The 12,942-nt window shown below is 38.8% G+C and overlaps 1 protein-coding gene across 1 annotated transcript in view; it reads right to left on the bottom strand.

The window, feature by feature from the left end:
- DICER1 (dicer 1, ribonuclease III) overlaps positions 1 to 12,942 on the bottom strand; it is a 64,881-nt gene that overhangs the window by 36,003 nt on the left and 15,936 nt on the right. Inside the window, exons 2-6 of the mRNA XM_060262838.1 lie at positions 11,928 to 12,025; positions 8,880 to 8,975; positions 3,433 to 3,625; positions 2,200 to 2,362; positions 1,650 to 1,780 (exon numbers count right to left, since the gene is read on the bottom strand). Of these exons, the coding sequence (XP_060118821.1) occupies positions 1,650 to 1,780; positions 2,200 to 2,362; positions 3,433 to 3,576 (438 nt within the window). The 5' untranslated portion in view covers positions 3,577 to 3,625; positions 8,880 to 8,975; positions 11,928 to 12,025. The remainder of the gene's footprint in view (positions 1 to 1,649; positions 1,781 to 2,199; positions 2,363 to 3,432; positions 3,626 to 8,879; positions 8,976 to 11,927; positions 12,026 to 12,942) is intronic.

Below are 12,942 nucleotides of genomic sequence, written 5' to 3'. Positions count from 1 at the left end.
TTACCAGAAATCATATTATTTATGGCTTGTAATCCACCTTTGTGTGGGATGTTGGTATACAGATATTCCACATTCATGGTGGCTAAAATGCTATTCTCTGGAACTTTTTTCAAAGATTCTGTTTTCCACACAAAGTCTGTGGTGTCATGAATGTCACTAGGAGTGCTGATGGCATAGGGTCCTAGAACAGAGTCCATACATTCAGAAACCCACCATGGTTATAGTGCCTACGCCTGAGGCACTGGGGAGTCCTGGGTTGCCAGGTTTGTGTATTCTGGGTAGAAGATAAAAGATACCTGATCGAGATTCCTGTGGTGTGTCTGAAAGGATCTGTTCCTGAATGTGCAGGGGTACTTCCTTTATAATTCTGTTTAGTTCTTTTCAAGTATTACCAAAGCATTTTGAATGTACAGAGCAGTTCCAAGTAATGTGTCATTTCTGGCAGCAATTTTGCAGTATGACATACATCTGGTGATGAAGAACAGAGCTGGGACTGTACTTCAGTTAATGTGGAAGGGACTTTGTCTGATGCTATCTCCTTGTTCTTCATCAGACACAACCTTCCTCTGCCCACCTTTGACTTCTGTAATACAGCTCCACTATCATAAGTGATCTATTCCCTCTAATTCAGGGGTCCCCAACCCCCGGGCCATGGACCAGTCTGTGGCCTGTTAGCAACCGGGCCATGGAGCGAGGCAGAGGCACTGCCCCTTCCGCCCACCCGGGTCCCAGGCAGATAAAAAAGGCAGCGCAGCCTCACTCCAAAGCACTACCTCTTTAATTTGCCTGGGTCCCGAGTGAGCAGAAGGGGCAGCACAACAGTGACCTACGCCTACCCCTCATTTAAAGACCCCCATGGGGGGGCAGGGATGGGATGTGGCCATGGGGGTATCCTGGGGCAGCAAAAACCCCAGCACCCCCACCAGTCCGTGGAAAATTTGTCTTCCACAAAACTGGTCCCTGATGCCAAAAAGGTTGGGGGCCACTGCTCTAATGTAACACCTTAATGCAGCATTCCTTGCACCTGTTTTTTGCAGTGAAACATAGGGGAATGGGTCTCTCTTTTTTTGCCATTTTATAGTTACCTTGCACTGAGTTTTTCCAGATACTACTGAACTTGAAAGCTAAGATTCTAAAGAAACACGACTATATTTTTGACACCAAATACTGCAACTACTTCTCCAAATAAATATAAACCTACAACTTTGAAGCATGAACTATTAGTAATTATCAAAAGTAAAAGCAAATAGAACAAAATCAGCAAACAACTCCAATAGGGGAGAAAACATATTTAACAGGGATTTTAGTTCCAGAAACCAGGGAAAATATGTCTTTAGAAGCAACAGAACAGTATAACTTGGCAACAGCTAATTTTCATTCAAACAGTGTGGGATGTGGGTGAGTGTCTCAGAAACAGCATCTGATGTTAATGTAGCCCCAATGTAATCTTACTGCACCGCTGAGCACAGGAAAGCTGCTATGCAAAACAAAGTAAAATGCTCTTTTTGCACACTTTGGTTTTTCCACATGCTTTCCTGGATACATAGTATTAGCTATTTCCTGGAAATCAGAACTACTTTAAACTTTGGCACTGGTTTATTTCACAGACACTTATGGCAATAATTATGAAGAGATCTGATTTTTCTTACTTGGTATTTAGAAAATTCTTGGTTCCATTTCTCTTTTGTCCAAGATTCAGTTATTTCTAAACTCGAATACTCTCCCACCTTGAGATCAGAATGAGTTCTAACGGTTGACACTTGCTGAGCCACTTGATTTGCTTGAAAGAAGAAGTGGAGTTTCAGCAATACAATAACTTGAATCGTCAGGTGGACATGCTAAATACAATAATCTTGAATCGTCAGGTGGACATGCTAAATACAATAATCTTAACTAAAATAATATGCAGAATAAAGTATCATGGCAAATTTTTCAGTTCTGATTTGCTTCTTGAATATCATTAATGGGTATAGCTTGAAATGATAACCAAATATGAAAACCCTATACATAACTTGTTCATCCTAACAAACAGCAAAACTTGGGCTTTTATTGACAAAATCAGTTAGGAAAAAAATGATCAAAGTTATTATAATTTTCCTGGAAAAGTATTATTGCCCCAAATTTTATATAAAAAACTGAGCATTTTCCTGAGACTTACGTCTGTTATGCCCTCCATAAAACGTTATGTTACTTGCTTACCAGAGTTGACCAAAAATACTGTTCTCTTTCCATTTTTGTTGAAGCCTCCCCTGATCTGATAGGACAGTTCTTTAATGAGTAGTACTGCAATAAAAGTCTTCCCTGAGCCAGTGTTTAAACAGACTATCGTATTATGATCCAGAGCTGCTTCCAGCAGTTCAACCTGTATTGGCAAATAATGTATTTTAAAATTAATACATATTTTAACAATCTCTAAAAGTATTCTCTCAAGAGACTTCCAATGAATCAATAAAACTGTCACAGTCACAGATTTTTCTGTTTTTAAAACTTTTTAGATCCTTTTATCAACAATTTTAATACTGTTTTAAGAACCATGATTTTATGGTTCTTTACTGTCTAGATTTCACTGTTTGATTGTTTTGTCATTTTGCTGTGCAATTTTTTTATGTACCATTATTCAATGTCAGGTTATTTGTAATCTTGGTTTCAGTTATGCTTAAGACCTTTGCTCACAAGAGCTAAATAAACTATGAGAATAAAGCCACAGATGTCACTCAGGCCAATGAGGTGCCAAAAAAGTGCCTTCTTTTGTTTAGAAACACATTCAAAGGGACAATTAGCCTTCATGAAGCAACTTGCAAGAATAATTCCTGCAAGCATAAATGCAGCTCTAATATTATAGTGGATTATCAGGTAGTTTTCCGAGAAATGATCCTGAGAGCAGGATTTCTGTACCAGAAAATCTATTCCAAAATAACATTTTTTGCATGAATGAGCTCAATCTGTTTTGAAGAGATACAATGTGAACAGCAAACATTCTGCCACAATCATCCCTACAAGTATTATTATTCAGACCTTTGCAGCAGCAGGAGTTAGGAAAACTGAAACCACACAAGTGACATTCCGATCTACTCAAACCACTTGAAAACACAGAGCAGTGTGCCAGAAGTACTGAATGTTTTGCTTGGAGATATACTCTGTGGGGTCAACAATTATGATTATGAACATGATAGTCAAAACCTTCTGCTAAATTCGTAACATGACAATCTCATCACAGCTCTGGTAAGATATTTCACTAGACTAAAGCCAACTTTGTTAACTTCAGCAACAGCTGGTGATGACAAATGCCTCTGGAATTAGCAGGGGAATGAGCCACAGTGAAGAGATACTCTTAAAGAAATAACACGGTTAAAATATGGATAACAGCTTCCAATAAGCAGGTAGGTTTAATTTTGCTTTACAGATGACAAATATTAATACTGTCTCTAGTACCTGATATTTTCTTGGCGTGTATATGTTATCATGAATTGCTTCTTGTTGCCACGGAAGTCCAAAAAAAGGACCCATTGGCGAGGAAGCAGGGGTCATGAGCTGTAGTCCTGCCATGCTGAGGGACTGCAAAGCAGGGCTTTTCATTCATTCATCCAGTGTTTCTGTCATTGCATTTTTGTTCCAGCACAGCTTACTGTAAGAAGGGGGAGACAAAAAGAGTATTAACATAACATACAAACAAAAAAGGTGCCTGTTCGTATCTACAGAATGAATTGAAAATATTCAACCTGGTTAAGGGATTGTGGGGTCACAGGCTCTCCTTCCCCAACTTTTTTCCCTCATGAATGTGAATTCTCAAAACTTGTCTCTTACGAACCTTAATAGCTGGTTTCATATCACAGTTAAAATGGAGCCCTGGTTAGCATTAACAATGGTTAATGGCAACATGGCTAGTAGGAGAAATTCAAGGCTGAGGAAGAAATGCAGAAAGGGACCATGTGATCAAGCAGACATCCCACCCCCACCAATAGCAATGTTTAGAGACCAGGTTGTGTTATACCAATACTGACCAACAACAGGAGTATTTCCCAACTTTATAGAGTTTGTGATACACAAATAGTTTGCCGCAAGTGTGTTTACAAAGTCTAATGCTCTGGCTTTTTAAAAACTGAAACAAATCAATTCAGTAAATAATTAGCCATAAAATAATTATCTCTATAAATAAGAATAATCCTCAATATTGATCTATAGCTTTTTTCAATAAAGCTGAAAAAACTACAGATCTGCACAATACTGTACTAGGGATGAGCACAAACAGACCCGTGAACTGTGGTTCAAGCATGAACCAAGTCAGTTTGTGGTTCCTGAACCAGGGATTTGGGAGAACATGCCTCCCACAACCCCCAAAACCTCCAAAGAGGTTAATGAGGTTCAGTGAAGGTTCATGCCTTCAGAGCTCACTCACTCTGGGAGCTCAGTTGAGTTGCCTGAATCGACTGAGCTCCCAGAGCAAGCTCTCGAGGCTTTTATAGTCCTTATAATATGCCCTTATATGGGCAGGCTCCACCGTGGGCTCTGAAGGCCTATAAAAGCCTTCAGAGATCACTCTGAGAGCATAGTCAAGTCAAGCCAGCCAACGACTGAGCTCCAAGAATGAGCTCTGAAGGCCTTTAAAGACCTTCAGAGCTCACTCTCAGAGCTCAGTTGGGCTGACCCAGCCCACAAATAAACTCCACAGGCATTTAAATGCCTTCACAGCTCACTCAGGTTGGGCCACAGGTGGCCTCTGATGGCATTTAAATGCCTTTTGGAGCTCACTTCCAGTTGGATTTTTTTTATTTATTTATTTATTACTTTACATTTATATCCCGCCCTCTCCGCAAGCGGACTCAGGGCGGCTTACAATATCATAAAAACAATCAATTCCATAAAATATATAAAACCATAATTCACTTATCAATTTAAAACTATTTGCGCTGTCTCAATCCAGTCTGGCGGTATTGGGTTCTGACTATGATCGCCAGCTTCTGTAGGATGTCCAGTGGCAGCCCATTTTCAGTCAACCAGAAAAGCCTGTCTAAACAGTTCGGTCTTACAGGCCCTGCGGAACGCCGACAAATCCCGCAGGGCCCTTATAGCTTCTGGGAGGGTGTTCCAAAGTTCTGGTGCTGTCACCGAGAAAGCCCTGGATCTTGTTGCGCATAGCCTGGCTTCTTTTGAAGGTATTTAAATACCTTTGGAGTCCACATGAACCTTCACTGAACCTCATTAACCTCTGTTCACTCTCCTTTTTATTGTAATCTTAAGAGCACCACAGAGCTCTTCTGAGCTGCATGCATTTTTTTTTTAAACCTGACTGTCAGTTTGACCTTCTTGGTTCAACAGAAGAAAGTTGCAGAGCTTTAATTTAGCAATGATCTAGATAATGTGTGAAAGAAACCACATATTTTTGTGGCATGGACCTAACAGGGAGGCAATAAGTGCAGGTTAGGAAGCTCTGGCAGGATTTTCCCCAGAGAGTACTGAACCCCACATGTTCCCCAGAGAGTACTGAGGTCGGGAACACAAAATCTCCTCACTATCCCTGGGCCAAAAGAAGCCCGCTTGAAATCCACCAGATAAAGGGCTTTCTCCGTTATGGCCCCTACATGGTGGAATCAGCTGCCGGAGGAGGTGAGGGCCCTGCGGGACCTTGTTCATTTCCGCAGAGCCTGTAAGACGACCCTCTTCCGGCATGCCTACACCTAGCTAAGATGAGAACTCAATGTAGCTTGGCCAGACGTCTGTTCTATATGTAATTGGAATGTTTACTGGTTTTTAAGGTTTTAACTGTTTTAAATGTTTAATTGTTTATATATTTAAAATTGTTTAATTTTTATGTTTGACCAATTTCTGGAAGCTGCCCTGAGCCACTTGTGGGAAGGGCGGGATACAAATCATGAATGAATGAATAAATAAATAAATAAATAAATAAATAAATAAAATTGCTAGGCTTCATGGGATGCTCCACAGACCGATGAACAGATGCCTTGCAAATCAGCAATTTCCCTGCTTTTGTTGTTTCTGAGGTAAGGGTGGAGAAGAAGAAGAGAAGAGACTGGATTTATATCCCACCCTTCACGCAAAGTCTCAGAGTGGCTTATAATCTCCTTTCCCACACAACACTTTCCCCTCCCCACAACAGACACCGTGAGGTAGGTGGGCTGAGAGAGTTCCTTTGAGAACTGCTCTTGAGAGAACAGCTCTAAGAGGACTTGTGACTGACCCAAGGTCACCCAGAAGCTGCATGTGGAGGCGTAGGGAATCAAACCCAGTTCTCCCACAAGTCCATGCTGTTAACCACTACATCAAACTGGCTCTCTTCCAAAACAACTGCTTGAAACTAAAACTCACTCTTCAAGAGATGTGGCAGTTGTAGCACATTTTAAAGTGGAAAATAGTGGCAAGATGTCTTTTTTTTATCAGCTGCCAGCAGCTAAAGCGTCTGTGCATTGCTGAAGCATTGTTCTGTGACTGAGCTATTTAAAAGCATAGCAGTTATTGCCCATCTCTGCTCCTTGAGTCTTTCAGACAAGTCATAACTGCCGGAACATTTCAGCCTCATATGTGTCAGCTTTGATCCAGTACTATTTTTTCAATGCACAATTCAGCTTTTCAATGCACATACCACGTTTAATGGAATCCTGTGATAGTTTTGTGGAAATACTGCCAGGTATCTTCCCTTTTCACACATGCCATCTTTCCTGCCTGGAAACACTGTGATTACTAGGGGTGTGTATTCAGAATAAATTGAGCCGGAAAAATACCTTATTGGTATTGGTATTTTAGGCTATTTTTTTCAGCCAGTTAGCCAGCGGACTATTTACCCTGCTATCTGAAAACAGTGGATTTTTTGGGACCAACAGATAGCTGCAATTAAAGGGCATTTAAATTAAATACCTAGTTCACTCTCTATAGCGCTGCATGGCTTGGAGAAGGCATTTAAAGGGACCATGATCCCTGAAGGGCTTTTCCCCTCCATTGGAAACAGTGGAGAACGGGAGAACTTTCTTCTGGGGCCCACAGAATTGGAGGTCCTGGTCCAATCTTTTTAAAACTTTTTTTTTTTGAGGACTGGCACCAGCAGCTATCCTGCAAATTTAGTGACTCTATCTCAAAAAACCACCCTGCCCAGAGCCCCAAATGGATTCTCCGTTATAGCCTACGGGGATCATTGACTATAATGGTCCTCAAAGGGTATAACGGAGCCAAAAAAATTCAGCAAACAGGAATATTTCCAGAATACCATATCTGTATTGGGATTTTTGTAATATCAGAAAATACTGATATTTTTCAAATTCAATATACCTGAACCCGAAAAATACCGGGGGGGGTGTGTGTGCACGCACAAGTGATAACCTGTATCATCATAGAGCCCCATTTGCTGCCCCTCAGGCAGATGATGTAGTCAGCGGCTGCAATTATACAGCCTTCCCCAAGTAACATTTTAGCAGTGTAGAGTGGATTGCATGGATCTTGATTCATTCACTGCTCAAATAACTCATTATTAGTAAGAAATACAGAATTGTGAACAGCTGGAATTCTAAAACGTTTCCTAGCAAACTGCTATATTAAGCAATTTGAAATGTACTGTAAAGTCCTAATGTCCCTCAGAATTTGGGAAGCTTAAAACAGCATAACCAGCAAAGAAGAATAGGAATTACAGAACACAATATCTTGAAATTTTATTTTCTAAATAAATTGATGAGGGATCATGAGAACACGCATTGTCCCCAAGTGAAGCAAACTGATTCCGTCTGCTGGTGTGAAACAGGGAAATAAGGGCCTAACTTGCCAACTGCAAAAGGACATCATAGAACATACATAAAGAATAAACTCAGTTTGTATTTATTTGGGCATAACAGGGATTAAGCTATTTTAAAGAAATTTGGAAGGAAAATCCTTGAAGTACATTTGTCTCCAAATACTGTGCCATCTCTTAGGAATCATGAACAGCTTCCTTCCCCAGCAGCTGAATCCTGAATAAATTAAGGCTATTTCACACAAGGCATTTTTCTACAGAGATCACTAACATGCAGAAAAAAGCAGGACATGTGAAGCAGCCTTACAAATTCCAACTTTTTCAACAGAATTTAAAAGCATGGGACACTATTCTGTCCTTCATTGAGACTACATGTGTAAGGAAACCTATTGTACCTTAAAATAAGGTTACAGTCTTTATTTTTTACCAGCCTTTTGGATATTTTCATCCACAGTATATTTGCCTCACATTTTCAATGCTGTTCACTTCTAATAGTATACTTAAAATATCTTTATCCTCTACACTTCATCTCCCCACCCCTACCAAGAGGTGGGATACAAATATTTTAATGCCATCTTGAATGGTTTGATTGTGCTGTTGAAATTTTTAAATCTGTTTTTATGATTACTTTCTGGAATAACAGAATGTATTTACTGAATGCTGTGAACCGCCCTGAACCCTATTTAGAGGAGGGAGATGTAGAGATAAAATAAACAGATAAATAAATTTGCCTTATGATTTTTTTTTCTTACCTTATTTTCAATAAGAGTATATATTTTGAAAACATACTTAATTTTCAAGTTCTAGTTCATACCTACCAAAATGTTACAATCCCTTTAATAAGCACAGTATGGTGCATAAAAATAAGTCATACAACACAACTTTTTTCTAGCAATGTTGTTTTTTGTATTACTAGTAAATACTAACCCTTCTAGTAAGAATATAAATACTTTCGCAGAGGATGAATGCGCACAAAAACCGAAACAAAACTGAAATAAAATATGTCACAAGAGAGGAAAATCATTTGATCCAGAATGTGATCCATAAGCTCTCTTCCAAAGGGCTGATTTTAAAGAAATCCCAGTGTTAACTTCAGTATGAATTAAGATATGCATCTTATAGGTCCCATTAAGTAAAACAGACTTACTGTATTAATTTCTGTGACCTCTGTGTGTATGTTCTCGGAACTGCATTTTGACACCATTATATCTGCTTGTAAGTTAATCACATCGCTGCCAAGCTCCTGCTCAAATAAAGAAAGTTTTGTTGAAGAAGAAAATGAAGCTTATGAAAATACTCAATTACAGTGGGTTGTATCCAGCATTTATATGCTGACATCAGACAAGCAATTCCACTAGCAAGGGGCTGCCTCCCCCTTGTAGACCCCCATACAATGGCCCAGCATTGCTCCTAGGGGTTCCATGACGTCCAGAAGCAACATTTAAGGGTCATGGTTAGTTGCATCAAGAAGGGGAAGGCAGGAAAGTTCCATTCTGCGAGAGGGATACAACTGGGGTTGTTTGCTCAGGGTTGAGAAATACCTGGAGATGTTAGGGGTGGAGTCTGGGGAGGACAGGGTTTGAGGAGGGACTTCAGAGGGATATAATTCCATAGACTCCACCTTCCAACGTGGCCTTTTTATCCAGGTGAACTGATCTATGTCACCTGGAGATCAGCTGAAATCCCAGGAGATCTCCAGCCACCACTTGGACGTTGGCAACGCTAGATATAGAACATTCTTTCAGTCAAAATGTATAAAGTACTGACTGACATGCCACTTCTTATTACAATGAATATTTTTCAGTATCATGTTAATTGATACTTTTAAAAGATCATAAATACATTACTAAATAAAGTGAAGAGCAAAACTAGTACAATGTATATCATGATATGTGAAGCATTCTCTGTGACTAAACCTTTCTGCTTACAGAGAGCAACTAATGGGACACAGAGAATCAGCAATATTTAACTCATGAATGTTCAGATAATTTATATGCTGCCTCCCTGGAAATTAATTAGAGGCAGTCACAAGATAAAACAATAAAATTACTAAAACAGCATACAAAACATCAATAATTAAACAAAACTATTAAAAGGCAGTTTAGAATGACATTCAAACACTTCTAGCTTAGAAGATCATTAAAAACTGTTTTTAAATGTCTAAACACCTCAGTTAAAAGTTCTGCTAACAAGTAGTGACAAAAGTAAAGTACTGTAGGCACCAGGTGAGCCTCAAGGGGGAGGGCATTCCAAAACCAATTGTATGAAGCAGTGCATACATGAAGATGAAAAGGATACAGTTACACTGACCCATAAGTATTTAAGATGTCTCTATTATACAAAAAAATAGTACAGAAAACTAACCAGTTAGTGATTATGTAGAACAATTAATCCTTATAGCCACAAGCTTAAAACAGGAATAATCAAACCCTACTCCTTACAAAAATGCAATATATATTGTCTCTATTCTCACTCAAGAAGTAAAAAGTATGAATGGGGATATGGTATTATAAAATCATCATGTACCATATATAAGAATAAGTCATAACCAATTATGCAGCAGAACCACTTTAAGGAATGCAAAATTATCTTAAAGAGAAGTTTTTTCCTAGCAACCCCCCCCCCCTTCCCCGCCACAATTACTTATTGTGAAATCTATGGGGCAAAATGCTTGTCAAAGGGATCATGCTGGGACTGTAGATTGCTCCTTTTAATTAAAATGACTGCAATGGCAACTTTAAAGGAGGTAATCTGCAACTTGCAGCATGCCACTCACCAAAGCACTTCCAAAAGTCAAAAGGAGTTATAATACTATGGATGGAATCCTTGAAAGTGGCAGGACAGTTGCCAGCTTAAAGGAGACAAACATTTTCTGGGGGAGGGGGAGTCTAGCAAAAGCAGGGTCATCCTTCCCCTTTTCTGTCTAGCAGCTTCACTGAATCCTTAAATATTTTCATGCAAATGAAACAGACTTTTTATAGCCATTACTACTTCCTTGCCGACTGCCAGACACCTTCCCCCTTTCTATTCAAACATTTTACAGCATTTCCTAAACTGTACTATAGAACACAATGCATCTTTTTAAGCCTTTGTTTTCCCTCTCCCACTCCAGTTACCATTTGTCTTTTGCCATTTCCCCAGATTTTCAAACCAAGTTCACCCGCAGAAGAAAACGATTAGTTTGGGAATTAAATATATGGGGTGGTCACTCACACATTTGCTTAATCACTCCTGAGATAAGAAGACCTCTTTCTGGGGAGAAATGCATGAAGCTATGAACTCCTTTTGACAGTGTTACAGTTTTATATACATCAATTACTATTGTATATATTCGCAGGTGGATAGCCATGTTGGTCTGAAGCAACAGAACCAAGTTTTAAGTCCAGTGGTATCTTTAAGACCAACAAAAGTTTTATTTGGCAACACCCTCCCCACCTTCTACCTATGTAATGGTTGAGGACTTCTGTTTCAGTGTATATGAAGAAATATGCATGCACACAAAAGCTTATGCCCAGAGAAAAACCTTGTTGGTCTTAAAGGTGCCACTTGACTCAAACTATTATTCTGAAACACAGTCCTGCTCGGTAAGTCACCATGTGGTGGCAGTGGAGCAAGGTACTGAAAGAAGAAATGCCCTGAGAAAGAATCCACAGCTAAATGCAGCTGGAGTGGTAAGAGATGTTAAGAAGGTGAGAGTGGATAGGCTACAGAACAAATCTGGATTTTTCCATTAATAACCCATTAATAAGACACGATCTGACAGCTTGCTGTCCCACTAAACTGAAGTTTAAGCAAATGGTGGTTTATAAACTGTGACTTGCATAGGCTGTATTAAGACATCTTGATAAATAAGAGCATTCATATTAATTTAGTATATATTATGATGACTAAATTATGAAGCTGCCTGTCACTCTGGAAGATGCAGACAATCTTTCCCTAAAACCAGAATGATATACCAAACAATATTTTAAATGATTATCCTCCTCAGATCAGGAAAACTCCTCAGAAAACTCCTTTAAAAATAAAGTGGACAGATGATTACAATGGGCTCTAAAAAGGGGTCAAAGTTTCTAAATGCAAGCAATCGATAAGTATTCCCTTTTGAACCACTCTGATAATTATTTTTAAAAGTTGAAAGGAAACAGTATAAAATGAGGACTGCTATTCAAGTAACATCCAAAACCCTGATACATACCTTAGAATTATTTCAGAGCATTTTTTTTCTTCCTCGAATCCTGATATTGAGTTTTTCCAGAGTTTCCAAGCCTGTAATTTTGTTTCAACCTTAGTAACCTAGAGGGCAATATAAAGAAAGCACATTTTAACAAACTCGAATAAAATCCAGCCATGTCATGTGGCAATCTGCTTTCCTGTATTTTAATATTTAGCTCTGAAGCGACAGCACATGGCCCTTCAAAATCTAATAATCATATGTCCTTTTTAGCCAAGGATACAGACACAGTGAATGTATGAAAGATTAGCTTTAGGGACTGAACATATTTGCATATTTTCTATTTTATTTGGTAAAGTTAACCAAGCTCCTTCAGATTTGCAGCTGGTTCTACTACACTTTTTTAAAAAAAATATAATACCCACTGTGTTGTAGGCTAGTAACACACATCCATTTTATATAATATATCAGACACAATAGTTGTTTGTTACTGGGAAGAAATGTATACAACATCAGAGATTATCTGTTGAACACATTCCTGCAAGCAGCAGCAACATATCCCCAAACCCGTTTCATGTGTCATTTTTGCCTCTATGTGTAGTATAAAAATTATCAAACATTTCTGTATGTTAAAATTAAATGTTAATGTGTTTTTAAACTTAATTCTTACATACCATTTCAAAAAACACAATAGGAGTACTGTGGGCCAGCAGAATAGCTTATTTAAAAAAGAACAAGTTCACCCACAAGAATTGGGAAAAGAAGTTACTGTGAGGAAGACTGAGTCAATTTTCAACTTATATTTGGGATATGGATGGTCATGGCAGAGAACAGGACAAATAACAAAGAAAATCCATCCAGTCTTGTTGACAGCTGAGATTTCATCTATCATCATATTTACCCCAAAAGACTATGGTATATGGTATATTTACCCAAAAAGACTATGGTATAAATTATTAACAGGCTACTCCATGCTATTACTTATTTAAAATATTTATATCCCACCTTTCCACAATGCCCAAAGTAGCTTACAAAATAT

The sequence above is a fragment of the Heteronotia binoei genome, chromosome 21, assembly GCF_032191835.1.
Source record: "Heteronotia binoei isolate CCM8104 ecotype False Entrance Well chromosome 21, APGP_CSIRO_Hbin_v1, whole genome shotgun sequence".
NCBI lineage: Eukaryota > Metazoa > Chordata > Lepidosauria > Squamata > Gekkonidae > Heteronotia > Heteronotia binoei.
Note: the sequence above shows the minus strand (reverse complement) of the source record. Positions and strands in the feature narration are given on the sequence as shown.